The 18,791-nt window shown below is 46.4% G+C and overlaps 1 protein-coding gene across 2 annotated transcripts in view; it reads right to left on the bottom strand.

The window, feature by feature from the left end:
- The window catches only part of LOC142741286 (transcription factor ETV7-like), a 135,260-nt gene that overhangs the window by 52,150 nt on the left and 64,319 nt on the right, over positions 1 to 18,791 (bottom strand). For both annotated transcript variants that reach the window (XM_075850682.1, XM_075850683.1), the window contains one exon: positions 16,752 to 16,852. In XM_075850682.1, coding sequence (XP_075706797.1) covers positions 16,752 to 16,852 — 101 coding nt within the window. The remainder of the gene's footprint in view (positions 1 to 16,751; positions 16,853 to 18,791) is intronic.

The raw sequence follows: 18,791 nt of genomic DNA, 5'->3' as shown, positions 1-18,791 counted from the left end.
GAGAATCAGAACAGGCGTGGTATCCAACGCAGCACGGCACTAGATCAGGATACAAGTAATAGATTACAGGAACAGGAACACTGGGAGCAGGAAACACTAGGGGGCCATATGCAAGACAGACTAGGAATACAGAACAAAGCTCAGGCATAGAACTAGGGGGCTGGACCCCTCTTATAGTCCAGAGTACTCACGGGTCAAGGTTCATGAATGAGGTCCGGCTGTGGTGAGTAGACGCGAGCGCTGGCTTCTCCTGAGGAGGTGGCTGGGGCCAGCGCTTGCCGACTCGTGGCTGCGGCTGTCAGGCGGAGAACGGAGCTGACAGCCCGCAGCCACGGACATTACAGTATCCCCCCTCTTACGCCCCCTCTTCTTGGGACCAGAGCGAAAGAGAAACTTTTTCAGAAGAGCAGGAGCATTGAGGTTCTCCTCTGGCTCCCAAGACCTCTCTTCAGGACTAAATCCCCTCCAATCCACCAAATAAAAGGTCTTTCCTCTCAATCTTTTGGTGTCTAGGATCTCTTGAACCTCAAAGGTGTCTGAAGGGCCGCTGGCGACAACCACAGGGCTAGGAGTCTTGGTGTAGCGGTTCAGGACCACTGGCTTCAGGAGGGATACATGGAAGGAGTTGGGGATCTTGAGGGTAGTAGGCAGCCAAAGCTTATAGGCTACAGGGTTGATCTGTTGTAGGATCTCGAATGGTCCGAGGAACCTGGGAGCAAACTTGCATGACGGCACCCTTAGTCGAATGTTCCTGGAGGACAGCCAGACCTTTGTGTCTTCTCCTTGTGTCCGCCCTCCGTTTCATATGGTCAACTGCCAGCAGGATGAAGGATCGAGTCTGCCGCTAAATCTGTAGAAAGTCCCTAAAGGCCGTGTCAGTAGCTGGTACCTTGGATGAATCAGGAACCGGGAGAGGTATTCGTGGGTGTTGGCCAAGGACTATGAAGAACGGAGTGTTCCTAGTGGACTTGCTGGTATGATTGTTGTAGGAGAATTCAGCCCACGGAAGCAACTGCACCCAGTCATCATGCTGCCTAGAGACGAAGTGACGCAGGTAGTTCTCCAAGATTTGATTGATCCTCGAGTCCATTGGACTGAGGATGGTAGGCCGAGGAAAAGTCCAACTTCACACGTAGAAGTCCGCAAAGGGCTCTCCAGAACCTCGAGGTGAACTGAACCCCCCGATCAGACACAATATGCTGCGGCAAGCCGTGCAGGCAGAAGATGTGTTGGATAAACAGCTTGGCCAGTTAAGGAGCAGATGGAAGACCGGTCAGAGGAACGAAGTGGGCCATTTTCGAAAATCGATCCACCACCACCCAGACAGTACTGCATCCGGCAGAGAGAGGCAGGTCAATAACAAAGTCCATAGCTATATGCTGCCAGGGAACATCCGGCACAGGCAATGCCTGGAGCAGACCAGCGGGTCTGGAGTGAGCGACCTTCTTAGCTGCACACACAGAGCAGGAGGAAACAAAGTCCATAACAACTTTGGGCAGAGTGGGCCACCAGAAATGATGGGCAATCAAATCCCGGGTCTTACGGATCCCCGCGTGACCTGCCAGTCTAGAGGCATGTCACCAGCGGAGGACCCTCCTTCGGTCAGCCATGCGCACAAAAGTCCTCCCTGGAGAAATATCCACATACCCTAGACTTGCCCTTGAAGCCTCTCTTGAACAGGAGTGCACCAGCACTGACAGAGGATGCATCCACCTCCAACAAGAGCTGTAGAGAGACGTCTGGATGATGGAAGATAGAGGCTGACATGAAGGCACTCTTCAGGGTATTGAATGCGGACTCTGCCTCAGGAGTCCACACCTTGGCGTACATGCCCCTTGGTGAGGTTAGAGATAGGAGATGTCAGTGAAGAGAAGTTTGGGATGAACTGTCTGTAAAAACTGGCGAATCCCAGAAAGCCCTGTATGGCCCTCAAGCCTTGAGGACGTGGCCATTCCAGGACAGACTTTACCTTTTCAGGATCCATCTTGAGATCTCTATTCGAGATGATGTAGCCCAGGAAGGGTAGAGCATCTCTCTCAAATTCGCACTTCCCCAATTTGGCGTACAGATTATTCTCCCTTAACCGCAGCAAGACTTGACGGACATGCTTCTGATGAGTCATAGGATCTGGAGAAAAAAATCAAGATGTCATCAAGATAGACTACTACACAAACATAGAGGAGGTCACGGAAAATGTCATTAATAAACTCCTGGAAGACCGGAGGGGCATTACACAAGCCGAAGGGCATTTCTAGATACTCATAGTGTCCATCACGGGTGTTAAATGCAGTCTTCCATTCATCACCCTGGCGAATGCGGATTAGGTTGTAAGCCCCCCGCAGGTCTACTTGGAAAAAATCTTGGCACCACGTATACAATCAAATATTTCTGAGATCAATGGCAATGGATACTTATTTTTCGCCGTGATCTAGTTGAGACCTCGGTAGTCTATACAGGGACGAAGAGAACCATCCTTCTTTTTGAGGAAGAATAACCCGGCTCCTGCCAGGGAGGAAGACTTGCATATGAAGCCCCGCTCCAAGTTCTCTCTAACATAGGCAGACATAGACAGAGTCTCTGGCAGAGAGAGAGGATATACCCTACCACGGGGAAGGGAAGCACCAGGAACCAGCTCGATAGGACAGTCATATTCCCGATGTGGGGGCAGTGTCTCCGCCTCTTTCTTGCTGAAGACGTCCGCAAATGAAGTAAAATGACTAGGCAATCCTGCCAGTGACTGAGGCACAGGAGGCTGAGCCGAACGAATCTGTCCCAGGCAATGATTCTGACACTCGGTGCCCCGCTGGAGAACCTCTCCAGAGTTCCAGTTGAGGACTGGGGCATGCAATCGGAGCCAAGGCAGGCCCAGCAACACAGGGTCAACGGCTCTGGGTAGGACATAGAATGACAGCAGTTCGGAGTGGAGAGCCCCTACTTGGAGCCTCAGTGGTTTGGTCACAGCAATAACTGGGTCTGGCAGGGGTAGGCCATCCACTGAAGCAATTGTCAACGGGCTCTCCATAGGGGTAGTAGGCAATTGAAGAAGGTCCACCAGGTCTCTACGGATAAAATTTGCAGCGGATCCAGAGTCCAGATACGCAGAGACATGATGCGTTCTCCCGCCAGACACTATGGTCACGGGTAAGGACAATTTGGACGGAAGTCCTTTTTTACCCTGGGTTGCAACTCCTAGCAACCCTAGGCTTTGGGGCTTTTGAGGGCACAGGCGCACAAGATGGCCACCGTAGCCGCAATATAGACAAAGTACAGAAGTGCGTCTACGTTGTCTCTCCTGGGTGGATAGCTTACCTTGGTCCATCATCACAGACTCATTAGGAGGATCGACATCTGAGGACAGCAGGGGTTGCTGCAAAGTAGGTACCAGACTTGGAGGGTCTCCCTCCCGACTAACCTCTTGGAGGCGTTCTCGGATCCGCATATCAATCCGGGCGGACAGAAGGATGAGGTCATCCAGGGTAGATGGCAGGTCTCGAGCGGCAAGTTCGTCCTTAATTTTAGGAGACAGTCCATGCCAGAATGCAGCTACCAGGGCCTCATTGTTCCATAACAGTTCTCCGGCCCGGGTGCGGAAGTGGATGGCGTACTCGCACACGGAGGTGTCTCCTTGGCGTAGTTTAATCAAGGTAGCCGCTGCAGATGAGACCCGTCCAGGCTCCTCAAACACCATTCGAAAAGTCCGGAGAAAGGCTTGGAAGTCACGGGTCTCTGGTCCTTGTCTCTCCCAGATAGGGTTCGCCCATGCAACGGCCTTGCCAGTGAGGAGAGAGATGATGAAAGCGACCCTTGCGCCGTCAGATGAAAATGCCCTAGAATACAGGCTGAAGTGGATCTGGCACTGATTCAAAAATCCACGGCAGGAACCTGCATCTCCATCATAGCGGCAAAGAAAAGAGGCAAAGAAAAACGCGGATCGACACTGCCAGGAGGTGTAGTCTGAGGATCAACACTACCAGGAGGTGTAGTAGGAGGAACGGCAGCTCGTGCCTCCTGCTGACTTACGAGAATGTTCGAAGCCTGGAGGAGTTGTTCTTGTAGAGACTGGAGGTCCAGCAAATCCGCCCGCATCTCCTGTGACGTCGTCATGGTCTTGGTCGACCAGCGGGGTCCATGGCCTGAGCTTACTGTCACGAAGGGTCTGTGGACCCACTGGGCCGTACCGTCTTGGCGGTAAGGCAGCTGGCCTACAGGACGCAGGTCAAAGTCTATAGTTTGTATAGGGTACCTGTGGCAGCTCGGACAGTAGCAATGCAGGCTTGGCAGGAACTTGGCAGCAGGTGGATGTCAGGTGTGGAGAAGCAGAACATGCGTGGTATCCAACGCAGCAGGGGACTGGATCAGGATACAAGTAATAGGATACAGGAACACTGGGAGCAGGAAACACTAGGGGGCCATATGCAAGACAGACTAGGAATACACAACAAAGCTCAGGCATAGAACTAGGGGGCTGGACCCCTATTATAGTCCAGAGTACTCACGGGTCAAGGTTCATGAACGAGGTCCTGTGCACGCGATGCCCCGTTACGGGATCCGGCTGTGGTGAGTAGACGCGAGCACTGGCTTCTCCTGAGGAGGAGGCTGGGGCCAGCGCTTGCCGACTCGTGGCTGCGGCTGTCAGGGGGAGAACGGAGCTGACAGCCCGCAGCCACGGACATTACAAACTGCTTCACAGGCGAGACATCTAACGCATCTAAAGGTCCCCAGGAGCCAGCATGTTTCAGGGGGTTCATCTACAAAGTGGCTTCACACTAGTTTATCCTTCAGGCTTTTGCTTCTTCTGAATGTGATTTGGGGTCTCCCACCTATAGCTTGTCTAAGGTCTTCATCTTCCATTAATATTCCACAGTGCTTGTTAATTATTTCCCTTATTTCTATGTGAGAACCATCATATGTCCCTATGATGCGCATCATGTTGTCTTTCTGTTCTTTTGCTTTATTGGGTATCAGAAGGTCACATCTTTTCATTCCCACTGCATTGTTAAATGCTTCTTTCAGGATTCTCTTGGGGTATCCCCTCTGTAGAAACCTGTTTCTCAAATCCTCTGCTTGTAGTAAGTCTTCATGTTAGAACAGTTCCTCCTGAAGCGGAGGTATTGTCTCTTAGGTATACCATTTTTTTAGGGCATATGGTTGGGAGCTCTCCCACCTCAGGAGACTGTTTGTTGTGGTAGACTTTCTGAATACATCAGCTATAATCCTACCTTTATCCCCCCTTGAGATTCCCACATCCAAGAAGGCCAGGTTATCTGTATCACTCTCTGAGGTGAATCTAAGTCCTATTTGGTTAGTATTTAAGTCACGAATAAAGTCCCGGAATTCTTCTTGGTTACCTATCCATAGGATGAAAATATCATCAATGAATCTCAGCCATAGGCCTATTGATTCATGCCATTTGCTATTGGTATGTGCAAAGACTATATTTGCCTCCCACCAGCCCAGGAACAGGTTCACATATGAGGGGGCGCATGGGCTTCCCATAGCAGTGCCCCTGAGCTGGTGGAAGTAATGGTCCTTGAACAGAAATACATTTTTGGTCAAGTTGAACTCCAATAATTCCATAACAAATGCATTATGTGCAATAAGATGGTTTCCTCTCATTTTCAAAAAGTGGGAAACAGATTCCAATCCGAACTGGTGCTGAATTGAACTGTATAATGCTACAACATAAATGGAGACAAAAATCATGTTATTCTCCATGACTATGCCCTCTAGTTTTAGAAGTAAATCTGTAGTGTCTCTAATGTATGAAGGGTGACTCAGCACAAATGGGCGCAAGATTCTATCAATGTATATTCCTATGTTCTGGTTTAGGCTGTCAAACCCAGAGATTATAGGTCTCATCTTGAGAGGGTTAGTCCCTTTGTGTATCTTCGGAATTGTATAAAAAGTTGCCACTTTGGGATTTTCTTGGGATAGAAATTGGTGTTCCATTTTACTAACCCCTTCACGCAAAATCACGTAACTGTACGTGATGAGGGTTAAGGGGAAGTATGGAGCGAGCTCACGGGCTGAGCTCGCTCCATACACAGCGGGTGATGGCTGTTACACGCAGCCGACACCTCCCTGCAATGAGTGGAATCAAAGTTCACTTTGATTCCGCCCGTTTAACACCTTAAATGCCACAATCAATCACGACCGTGGCATTTAAAGTGTTAGAATCAGGGGGGCGCCCCCTCAAACTCGCGATCGCACCCCCCCGAGCGGCACGGTTTGCCGGTTACAACGGTTGCTATGGCAGTCTGGGGGCCGAACAAAAGCCCCAAGGTCCGCCATCTTTGTACTCTTTTGAAGCTCCGCCTGCAGGGCTTCAAAGGAGACTGTCAGAATCACGATATACTGCAATACATTAGTATTGCAGTATATCATGCAAGCGATCCAACAATCGCTGCTTCAAGTCTCCTAGGGGGACTAATAAAAAAAGTAAAAAAAACAGTTAAATAAAGATTTTTGTTATGTTCTAAAAACAATAAAGTATCAAATGTTAAAAAAAAAACCTTTTCACATTTTTCCACTAAATCAATGTTAAAAAAAATAAAAGTTAACATAACTGGTATTACCGCGTCCGTAAAAGTCTGAACTATCACAGTATAGCGTTGTTTAACCCGCTCGGTGAATGCTGTAAAAATATATATATATAAAACACGCAAATTGATGTTTTTTGGTCACATTAGCGCTCCAAAAAAATGAAATAGAAAATGATCAAAAGGTCACATATTCCCCAAAATGGTATGGGTGAAAACTACAGCTCGCCCCGCAAAACTTAAGCCCTCACATTGCTAAATTGATGGAAAAATAAAAAAGTTATGGCTCTCAGAATACGGCGACACAAAAGTTTTAGTAAATTTAGCAAATGGTTTTATTTTTTAAAAAGTGGTAAATCATAAAACAAAACATATAAATTTGGTATCGCCGTAATCTTATCAACCTGTAGAATAAGGTGAATATGTAGTTTTTAACGCCTGATGGACGCCGTAAAAACAAAAGCCCCCAAAATATGACGTAATTACTGCTTTTTGCCCATTTCACCCCTCAAATATTTTTTTTTCAGCTTCCCAGTACATTATGCGGTACAATAAATGGTGCAATGAAAAACTACAACTTGTCCTGCAAAAATCAAGCCCTCGTATAGCTATATAGATGGAAAAATAAAAAAATGATAGCTTTTGAAATGTGGGGAGAAAGAAACAAAAGTGAAAATTTGAAAAAGGGCTACGTCCTGAAGGGGTTAATTATGTCATTCTGTAATGCCCTCTCCAGAATTATCCTCAGTTCTCCCATAAATATTTCCAAAGGGCTGCCTTGCAATCGATGATATGTTGCTGAGTCAAAGAGAATTGTGTTGCACATATCTAGATAGGGGCCCGTGTCCATCACCACTACGTTACCCCCTTTGTCAGAAGGTTTTATTGTTATTTTTTTATTTGCCGATAGATTATTCAGAGTTCTAGATTCCTCCCTTGTCATATTTCTATGTATAGGTTCCTGGCCTTCAAGAGCCCTTAGATCCTCCTCTACTAGTCTCCTGAAAATCTCTATATTTGGGTTATTACATATTGGTGGCATTTTGGTACTTGTCGATCTTAGATTAGTGAAAGGTCCCTTGCTTCTGTCTCTGATATTATCTTCCAAGAGATCTACAACGTCATTTGCTGTGTCTAGAGCAACAGGATCCAAATGAAAGTCCTGACAGGTCCTTTTATTTTTCTCACAAAAAAATTTATGCCAGTGCAGTTTTCTGGAGAATAGGGCTATGTCCTTGGTCCAGACGAAGGAGTCAAATTTCTCCGTCAGGACAAAGGACAGGTCCCTCTCCAGGACCTGTATTTGAATTTGAGTGAGGGGATGTGTAGAGAGATTGATCACTTCATTTTTAGTAATGGTGTTAGAATTGTTTGGTGTCACGTAGTGTATTCACAGAGGGAGGGGGCTCCTTCTGTCACCCATCGGCGGCCTGCGAACACAATCGCTGGCCGCTGATGGGTTGCCATGGCAGTCGGGGGCCTAACAAAGGCCCTCAGACTTGCCCTGGCTACATGCCCATTCGGCCGCGCCAGAGGCATGGCCTAATACACCCTTCAACATTGAAATCGCAACATTAAAGGTAATGTGTCGCTAGAAAAACATTTTTTTTTTTTTAGCTAAACAGTTAGTGTATAGGTGATTAGACATTGTTCTAATTTTTTTATTTTTTTCACGAGTCAGGAAATATTATAAATTAGATTCTAATTTATAATATTTCCCAGCACTGGTCACTAGATGGAGCAATTCCCAAAATTGCAGCATTGCATGTGGTAAAGCAACCACATTGCTTTATGCTGCAAAATTTGAGAAAACTCACTCGCTCTAGTGAGCTCTCAGAACCCCCCTCCTTTATCCTGGCTAGTGCCGGGAGAAACGAGGGGATTGAACGGTCAAACCTCCTACACTGTGTGTCGCCATTTTTTGAGCTAACACACAGTGTAGTAGGTTAACATACAGTAGTAAACACACACTGAAACACGAACATACATAGAAATAACTTACCTGCTCCTGCCGCCGCCGCTCCCTCCGGTCCGTCCGCTCCGTCTGCTACCGCCGCTCCAACTGCACAAGTCCGGAAGCCGCGACCGGAAGTAGTAATCTTACTGTCCGGCCGCGACTTCCGGTCCACAGGAAAATGGCGCCGGACGTCGCACAGTTCAACTTGGACTGTGTGGGAGCGGCGCATGCGCCGTTCCCACACAGACGGCGTACAGCATAGTGGATGGAACGGGCCCCGTTCGCATTCACTATGGGACTGTAGCTGCCGTATTCCATGTCTGTATGTGTCGTTAATCGACACATACAGAAATGGTAAAAAAAAATGGCAGCCCCCATAGTGAAGAAAAAGTGAAAAAATAAAAAAAAATAAAACACAAATCGGAGTAAGGGCTCAATAGCAAGTCCATCAACCCGTAATATGCTACATCGGCTTTACGGAAAAAGCTTTTATGTACCCTGTATACATTGAAGCTGTATCTTGCGGTCAAAGATGAATCTGTCAGGTCTCGGTGAACGCTGGTCTTGTGTGTCTCTAACACACAGGTCCAGCTATTATCAATCACATCTAAGTTCATGAAATTAGATGTAATTGATAATAGCTGGATCTTACAAAAGGTTAAAGAAAAGATTGTTGAGAGTTTGCACGATGCTAAACATGTATTTAAATAGGCTGCTGATAAACACCGGAAAGCTAATTTTCGCTCAAATTGATGAAGTCCTGTTCATTTAAATCTTCCTAAATCTATGAATGTGCATCCTGCTTTTTTGATGCAAAATGTTCATGCTTCTAAACTTACAAAAGAATTTAATCAGAGATAACCTAAAAAAAACAAAAACAAAAGCCCCTAGGGCGTCCAGAGGACATCTTGGAAAAAAGGGAGCATTGATAGAATTTGAACCCAGAAACTTCTGCGTCTCAGGCAGTAGCTCTTCTCTTTCAAGCCATCTGAAAGTTTGGACAGCTCCACTGCTGAATCTGTTGTCCAGGTTCTCTTGATTCCTGCCTCTCTGGATTTCTTGCCTTGATTGCTTGATTTGTCTCAGAGGCAAGACTTAATTGGAGCCTATAAAAATCATGATGAACTGCAGTACATTATTACTGCAGTATATCATGCAAGTGATCCAATAATCGCTGGTTCAAGTCCCCTAGGGGAACTAAAATAAAATAGAGTTAAATAAAGATTTTTTGTATAAAAAATAAAAATATTAAAAAAACACCATTCTCATTTTCCCCCAAATGCAAAGTAAAAAAAAAATTAACATAGCTGGTATCGGCGCTTACATAAATGTACGAACTTCTAACATATAACATTATTTAACCAGCACAATGAACACAGTACAACAAAAAAAATGTAAAGCACCAGAATCGCTGTTTTTTGATCACCTCATCTCCCACAAAAAATGAATTAAAAAGTGATCAAAAAGTCTTATGTACCTCAAAATGGTATGAATAAAAACGAAAGCTCGCTCCGCAAAAAACAAGCCCCATTTCTATTAAATTATATGATAACAACGGCAATTTGTATACATGAGAAGCTGCAATACCAGACGTAACATACCAGATGGACAGGAGTGGAGCTATTTCTGGGAAGCATCTAAGTCTATACAACCCCTTTATGGGGGAAGCTTCTAAGCTGCACAGCCACACTGCCATGCAGCTTTATGGGGTTTTTCCAAGTTAAAACGTGTATGTGTTAATGCTTTTAACTTATAAATGTAAATACATTTGTAATGTACTTCCAGTTTCCAAATTCGCCCAGTTTCCAAATTCGCCCCGTTTCCAGATGCTGCCGTGGGGCACATGCCTGGTGACGTCACTCTTATCATCAAATAACTTCCGGGTATACGACACGTCACTAGTGACGTGCCGTGTATGGGCTATTTTGAAATACAGCCTGTACCCCGCATGCGCGTTACTGGCTGTATAATAGAACAGCCCATACATGGCACATCGCTAGTGACTAGTTGTATACCCGGAAGGAAATTGATGATCAACACAGCGGCCAGAGAGTGACGTCCCCAGGCATGTGCCCCACGCCAGTATCTGGAAAAGGGGCCAATTTGGAAACAGTAAATACATTACAATTGGATTTGCATTCATAAGTTAAAAGCATTAACACAAACACATTTTAACTCTGGAAACCCCTTTAAGGATAGGGCTACATGGCAACTTTAGCTGCGACACAGGTCGCTGTGTGCCCCTGTGTGAATCGCACGTAATTAAAGTGAATTTGGCTGTGTTGGGACCTACTGGTTAGGGCCAGGGTCGCGGCAACCTGCGGTTTGCAATTCATCCAAATTCATTTTAATTATTTGCAATACAGAGGCACACAGCAATATTTGGCCATGCAACCAGTGTCACTGCCAAAAGTCGCCCTGTAGCCCTAGCTTAGAGGAAAAATTGCTTAGGAATAATACATGGGCTATACCATTCTACTGTGCAGAGACAAGAGTGTACTACACTCATGACTGAACTGATGTTATAGTACAGTGCAGAATTAGTGGTTTATTCAAATAATGACACGTTGTCCAGGTCCAGGGGCAGCAAAGTATCCTCAATAACCTTACCTTTATGCAGTTTAGCCATTGGTATGATGTTGTTACTTATAAACTGCCTTCTTTATCTTCTGCCAGTTATAATGAACCCTGTGTGTTTTGTCTGATAGAACCTTATTCTATATGGCTTGGCATTCATCCAGTTGTTTTTGGCAAATATGAGACGAGCATTAATGCTACTCTAAGTAAGTAGTAGTGTTTCCTTTCTACTCTTCCAAGAATCACATTTTTGGCCAGTCTCTTCCTTGTGAATTCCTGAACACTTGTAAAGGATCTGCCAGGCACAACTTCTGTGGATACGCCCATAGGCAATCAGTCTGCACCTGAGTTTATGTCTCTGAGACTGACTCCAGCTTCCACCACTCAGGCTGGCAGGCTTAGGAGTGGGAGAGCCTATCGCAGCCTGGCCAGACGGAGCTAGCTTTCGCCCTCTGTCTATTTATACCTGCCTTTCCTGTTCCTCCTTGCTTGTGATTCTTCTCTTGTGGTTTCCTGGCCCTGCTACAGCTTCTGACTATTTGATCCTGCTCCATACTGACCCTGGCTTACTGACTACTCTCCTGCTCTGCGTTTGGTACCTCGTACACTCCTGGTTTGACTCGGCTCGTTCACCACTCTTGTTGCTCACGGTGTTGCCGTGGGCAACTGCCCCTTTTCCCTTAGCTTTGTTACCCTTGTCTGTTTGTCTCGTTCACTTACTGAGCGTAGGGACCGCCGCCCAGTTGTACCTCGTCGCCTAGGGCGGGTCGTTGCAAGTAGGCAGGGACAGAGTGGCGGGTAGATTAGGGCTCACTTGTCCGTTTCCCTACCCCCATCATTACATAATCACAAGCCTCACTACCTAGTCTACCCTGGTCCCTGACTCTACTATGGACCCCCTTGAGACCCTGGCCCAGCAAATGCATGGTCTCTCCCTACAGTTCCAGGCCCTGGCTCAGAGGGTCAACCAGCCTGACGCTACCATGGTAGTGCCCCTCACCTCACCTCTTGAACCCCACCTCAAGTTGCCTGACCGGTTCTCAGGGGACCGGAAGACTTTTCTCTCCTTTCGGGAGAGTTGAAGGCTCTACTTTCGCTTAAAACCTTACTCCTCAGGTTCTGAGAGCCAGCGGGTGGGTATAATTATGTCCCGGCTCCAGGAAGGGCCCCAAGAGTGGGCCTTCTCCTTGGCTCCCTCGAGGAAACCTCCTGTTCCCGTTCTCACCCCTGAGGGGGTGGAATTCGAGGTGGCCAAGATTGTGGACAGCAGGATGGTCCAAGGCTCCCTCCAGTACCTGGTCCATTGGAGAGGATACGGGCCTGAGGAGAGGACTTGGGTACCCGCCCGGGATGTTCACGCTGGGGTATTGGTCAGGAAGTTCCACCTCCCTTTCCCCAATAAACCAGGTCCACTTAGAAAGGGTCCGGTGGCCCTCATAAAAGGGGGGGTACTGTAAAGGATCTGCCAGGCACAACTTCTGTGGATACGCCCATAGGCAATCAGTCTGCACCTGAGTCTATGTCTCTGAGACTGACTCCAGCTTCCACCACTCAGGCTGGCAGGCTTAGGAGTGGGAGAGCCTATCGCAGCCTGGCCAGACGGAGCTAGCTTCCGCCCTCTGTCTATTTATACCTGCCTTTCCTGTTCCTCCTTGCTTGTGATTCTTCTCTTGTGGTTTCCCGGCCCAGCTACAGCTTCTGACTATTTGATCCTGCTCCATACTGACCCTGGCTTACTGACTACTCTCCTGCTCTGCGTTTGGTACCTCGTACACTCCTGGTTTGACTCGGCTCGTTCACCACTCTTGTTGCTCACGGTGTTGCCGTGGGCAACTGCCCCTTTTCCCTTAGCTTTGTTACCCTTGTCTGTTTGTCTCGTTCACTTACTGAGCGTAGGGACCGCCGCCCAGTTGTACCTCGTCGCCTAGGGCGGGTCGTTGCAAGTAGGCAGGGACAGAGTGGCGGGTAGATTAGGGCTCACTTGTCCGTTTCCCTACCCCCATCATTACATAATCACAAGCCTCACTACCTAGTCTACCCTGGTCCCTGACTCTACTATGGACCCCCTTGAGACCCTGGCCCAGCAAATGCATGGTCTCTCCCTACAGTTCCAGGCCCTGGCTCAGAGGGTCAACCAGCCTGACGCTACCATGGTAGTGCCCCTCACCTCACCTCTTGAACCCCACCTCAAGTTGCCTGACCGGTTCTCAGGGGACCGGAAGACTTTTCTCTCCTTTCGGGAGAGTTGAAGGCTCTACTTTCGCTTAAAACCTTACTCCTCAGGTTCTGAGAGCCAGCGGGTGGGTATAATTATGTCCCGGCTCCAGGAAGGGCCCCAAGAGTGGGCCTTCTCCTTGGCTCCCTCGAGGAAACCTCCTGTTCCCGTTCTCACCCCTGAGGGGGTGGAATTCGAGGTGGCCAAGATTGTGGACAGCAGGATGGTCCAAGGCTCCCTCCAGTACCTGGTCCATTGGAGAGGATACGGGCCTGAGGAGAGGACTTGGGTACCCGCCCGGGATGTTCACGCTGGGGTATTGGTCAGGAAGTTCCACCTCCCTTTCCCCAATAAACCAGGTCCACTTAGAAAGGGTCCGGTGGCCCTCATAAAAGGGGGGGTACTGTAAAGGATCTGCCAGGCACAACTTCTGTGGATACGCCCATAGGCAATCAGTCTGCACCTGAGTCTATGTCTCTGAGACTGACTCCAGCTTCCACCACTCAGGCTGGCAGGCTTAGGAGTGGGAGAGCCTATCGCAGCCTGGCCAGACGGAGCTAGCTTCCGCCCTCTGTCTATTTATACCTGCCTTTCCTGTTCCTCCTTGCTTGTGATTCTTCTCTTGTGGTTTCCCGGCCCAGCTACAGCTTCTGACTATTTGATCCTGCTCCATACTGACCCTGGCTTACTGACTACTCTCCTGCTCTGCGTTTGGTACCTCATACACTCCTGGTTTGACTCGGCTCGTTCACCACTCTGGTTGCTCACGGTGTTGCCGTGGGCAACTGCCCCTTTTCCATTAGCTTTGTTACCCTTGTCTGTTTGTCTCGTTCACTTACTGAGCGTAGGGACCGCCGCCCAGTTGTACCCCGTCGCCTAGGGCGGGTCAATGCAAGTAGGCAGGGACAGAGTGGCGGGTAGATTAGGGCTCACTTGTCCGTTTCCCTACCCCATCATTACAACACTTTTGTTCTTTTGATGTCCTTCTTAGAGTGTTTCATAATTAAGTATTGTTATGTCTTGGACTCATGAAGACGCTGCAGTTATAGCAAAACATGTCATGCCTAGGGACACTAATACTATTTTATGTATCTACACATAATGCTCCACTTATTACTAGAGGGAACCCATGTCCCATGAAAAATATGATGTTACTTTGAACTGGCTCGCGTTCTATAAAATTGTATATAAGTTTCAATTAGTAGCTTCTATATTTTGACTTGAATATATTCTAAAGAGAATAAATAACTTGAACTAGGGTGTTTAATGTGCAACATGGTCCCAAGTTATCATATAATAATAAAAATTATCAAGTGCTCTATTATCATACATGAGGATATATTTAATAGAAACCACAGCGTAAAAGGATGAGTCTTTCTATCTTGAAGCAGCGGATAAATAGAACTTAAAGGAACAGTGTCATGGCAAATAATTTTTTTTATATGTTAAAGATGTTAGTGCTTTAATAAAAAAGTTTTTATTCATTTGTGTGTTTGTGTTTTACTTTTTCTTATTTTTACACTTTTTCTTCCCTATGGGGGCTGCCATTTTTTGTTCCATTTCTGTGTGTGTCGATTAACGACACACACAGACATGGAGTACGGCAGCCACAGTCCCATAGGGACTGTGAACGGCTCCCGTCCCATTCACGTCCGTGTACGGCGTCTGTGTGGGAACTGCGCATGCGCCGCTCCCACACAGTCCTATTCGAAATTGACGCCGTCCGGCGCCATTTTCCTGTGGACCGGAAGTCGCGGCCGGACTGTAATCTTACTACTTCCGGTCGCGGCTTCCGGACTTGTGCACATGGAACAGCGGCAGCAAAGGGAGCGGACGGGCCGGAGGGAGCCGCGGCGGCAGGAGCAGGTAAGACATTTCAATGTATGTTAGTGTTTGTGTGTGTTTACTACTGTATGTAAACCTACTACACTGTGGGTTACCTCAAAAAATGGCGACACACAGTGTAGGAGGTTAAACCTTTCAAACCCCTCGTTTATCCCGGCACTAGCCAGGATAAAGGAGGGGGGGATGCTGAGAGCTCACTAGAGCGAGGGCTTTTAACCCAATGTTGCAATGCTGCAATTTTGGGAACTAGCTCCATCTAGTGACCAAAAATGGGTAGTATTATAAATTAGAATTAATTTATAATATTTCCTGACTATTTCCTGACTCGTGAAAAAAATAAAAAAAATTTGAACCATGTTTAATCACCCACACACTAAATGTTTAATTTTTAAAAAAAAAACATGTTTTTCTGGCAACACCATGCCTTTAAAGGGACTATTCGGACACGGGGCGGCTTTTCGTACTGATGACCTATCCATAGGATAGGTCATCAGTATATGATCGGTGGATGTCCATGCCGGAAGCAGATGGCTCCGGTCACAATATAGTGGCGAGCTGCGGTTCTGCAGCTCTGCACCTATTCAAATGAATAGGAGCAGTGTTGGAGGACTTCAGTACAGCCACTTTACAGTGTACGGAGCCATCTGCTTCCGCCACTGGCCACTGCATAACATCCGGTGACCGGAGGCAGCGGAGCAACAAATCTGTGCGGGGTCCATGTGTCCATGATCATATACTGATGACCTATCCCGTGGATAGATCATCAGGATGATAAACTGACCCGTGCCCAGACAACCCCTTTAAGATTTCTTCTGGTAAGTTTTCCAAAATATAAATGCTCTATACAGGCTACAAACTCTGAGATTCACACATTAAATGGCAGCTGATCCTGTTTACTACTCAGGGTCAGGAACTAATTATTTCTCCTTTAGTGTGTATTGTCTCTTCCGTTATGAGCGTTTTTTCTTTTTTTCCCCTGATTGAACTTGAAGGACATTTATGCGAATGTATTCGCATGCATTATTATTCAGGTGCTACATTATTTTTGTAATAATCATTTTCAGCTCCAATATCAGTGTTCTAAATATCTAAAAGATGTATGCAAATTATTATATGTAGACATTCTGGGAATTATTATATGTTATTGGGTTACAGGGTCCAAAAACTATATTTTTAACCCTTCAATATTGAATGGCCAGTATTATTACTCATTTGACTTAAGGGGGTTTTCCAAGATTGTAACATTGATAGGCCAGTAATATCTACTAGTAATTACAGATAGGCCAGTAATATCTAATTACTAGGGGTCCGACCCCTGGCACCCACATGATCAGCTGAATGATGGGCCACAGTTCAGTTCTATTCAAGTGAATGGGACTGAGCTGTAGAACAAGGCATAGCCATAACCATGTATGGCGGTGTGCCTGGGTAAACAATAAAGGGGACGTGGAACTTAATAGAGAGCAGCGGCCCCATCATTTAGAAGGGGTGCCAAGAGTCGGACTCCCAGCAATCATATATTGATGACCTATCCTAGGAATAGGCCATCAATATTACTGTACAGGAAAACCCCTTTAACACCAAGGGAAGAATCCTTATGGTTTCAACAAGAATTTACCTGAAGGTTAGCCTCTGTCCAAATTCTTTTTTTAAAAGGTTTATTTTGTAGTATTGTCGCAGGGCTCTTGACATCTTCTCATAGGTCATGTTTGGTCGATTCTGCAGGAAATAAGTAAAATTATTTATTCTCACTATGTTTATGGGCTATTTTTTTCAACTTGTGATAATATTCTGCTGCAAGAAGTGGCCTTTTTTTAAATCATATAAATAAAATGTATCATAACCAATGTGGCACTGATAATGTCAAACATCTTGTGATTTACTAAGAGACAGTAAAACACAAAGAGCTGTCTAGTTGCTGTTAAAACATGTATAAAAGACTAAAATTGGGACAACTTTTCATTGCTTGTTCTTTATTATAACTACTAATTTAATTATTAAAATCCCTACAAATTTTAGGCTTAGGAATCCAGTGGATGGTCCTTAGTGCCTGCTAGCTATCTCTCTATGCATGTCATAAAGGTTGTCAATCATTGAGTCACTGCACCCGTTGAACTCCTAAGCCGAGAATGATAAACTGCAAGTTATAATTAATCTTATCCCACAAGAATATATATCAATCTACTCAACTCCTCCTGCTCTATAACATGATGCACTCAGATCAAACAGCATATATAATATGTATAGCATGATCGTTTCACTTTAATATATTGACTTTCCTGTAATAGGTTGCTGTGCCATTATCTAGGTACAATAGATACAATCACTGGTCAAGATCACAGGAACAGACGCAGAGGTCAGCGATACAAGTCGTAACACCGGAAGTCAGATCAGGTATAGTACAATGCTGGATCTAGGCAGAAATGACCTGATACTCTGGCACCTGTTGGTGCTCAGAGTGAAGCTTATATGGGCTGTCCTATAGTTAGGCATCATGTAACGTCAGGGGGGAGTTTATCAGAATTTAGGTAATGCCATGTACTAGCCACTAGAGGGAGTTCCAGATTGTATTTTGCATTCCAGCCACTAGAGGGAGCTCCGGCATGTATCCTCGCATTCCAGTCAGTAGAGGGAGCTCCTGCCCCGTCTCTGAAACCGTCTGCCCAGGTAAGTATGGACTGAGCATCATTTTGTGACAATACCCCCCTCCTTAGGGGTGGGCTCTGAACACGCCAAAACCGGTTTGTCGGGAAATTTCTTATAAAACTTCTTTAAAAGTTGAGGGACATGCACGTTCGAATTCTTGATCCAACAGCGCTCCTCAGGACCGTAGCCTTTCCAATTAATGAGGAAGTGCAAGATCCCCTTGGATAACTTGGAGTCCAAGATTTCATCCACTTCATATTCCTTATGCTGATCAACAGGGATGGAACTGGGAGGTGCTCGAGAGGACAAGAATCTATTGAGGACTACAGGCTTAAGGAGAGAGGCATGGAAGACATTTGGGATGCGTAGGAACAGAGGCAAGGACAAGCGGTAGGCTACTGGGTTTATTACTTGGGATATAATATACGGCCCGATGTAACGTGGGGCAAATTTCATAGTTTGCACTCTGAGTATGATAAAACGAGTGGACAACTAGACTCTGTTCCCTGGTCCTCATCTTGGAACTTTGTGTCTTTCATCCGCCTGGGATTTGTACCTGGCAGATGCTTTCTGAAGATTAGTCTTTACCTGAGACCAGATGTCCGAGAATTCTCGGATGCAGGAATCCGCAGCTGGGACATCAGAGATGGGAAGAGCTGGAAAAGTGGGAAGGCGTGGATGCTTCTGATAGTTGATGAAGAATGGGGACTCAGATGACGATTCGTGGAACAGATTGTTATGTGCGAAATCTGCCCACGGTAGGAGGTCTACCCAGTTGTCTTAAGCTGGAGAGAGGTAGAGTCTTATAAATTTCTCAAGGTCTTGGTTTACCCTCTCTGTCTGTCTGTTGGACTGTGGGAGGTAGGCTGAGGAGAAATTGAGCTTAGCTCCCATTATTTTACAGATAGCTTGCCAGAACCGTGATGTAAATTGAAACCCTGGGTCAGACACAATCTCTTGAGGGCAGCTATGAAGACAGAAAATGTCTCTGATAAAAATAGAAGCCAGGACA

Source organism: Rhinoderma darwinii, chromosome 2 (assembly GCF_050947455.1).
Source record: "Rhinoderma darwinii isolate aRhiDar2 chromosome 2, aRhiDar2.hap1, whole genome shotgun sequence".
Lineage (NCBI taxonomy): Eukaryota > Metazoa > Chordata > Amphibia > Anura > Rhinodermatidae > Rhinoderma > Rhinoderma darwinii.
The sequence above is the reverse complement of the archived record's forward strand: the minus strand, read 5'-3'. Positions and strand labels throughout refer to the sequence as shown.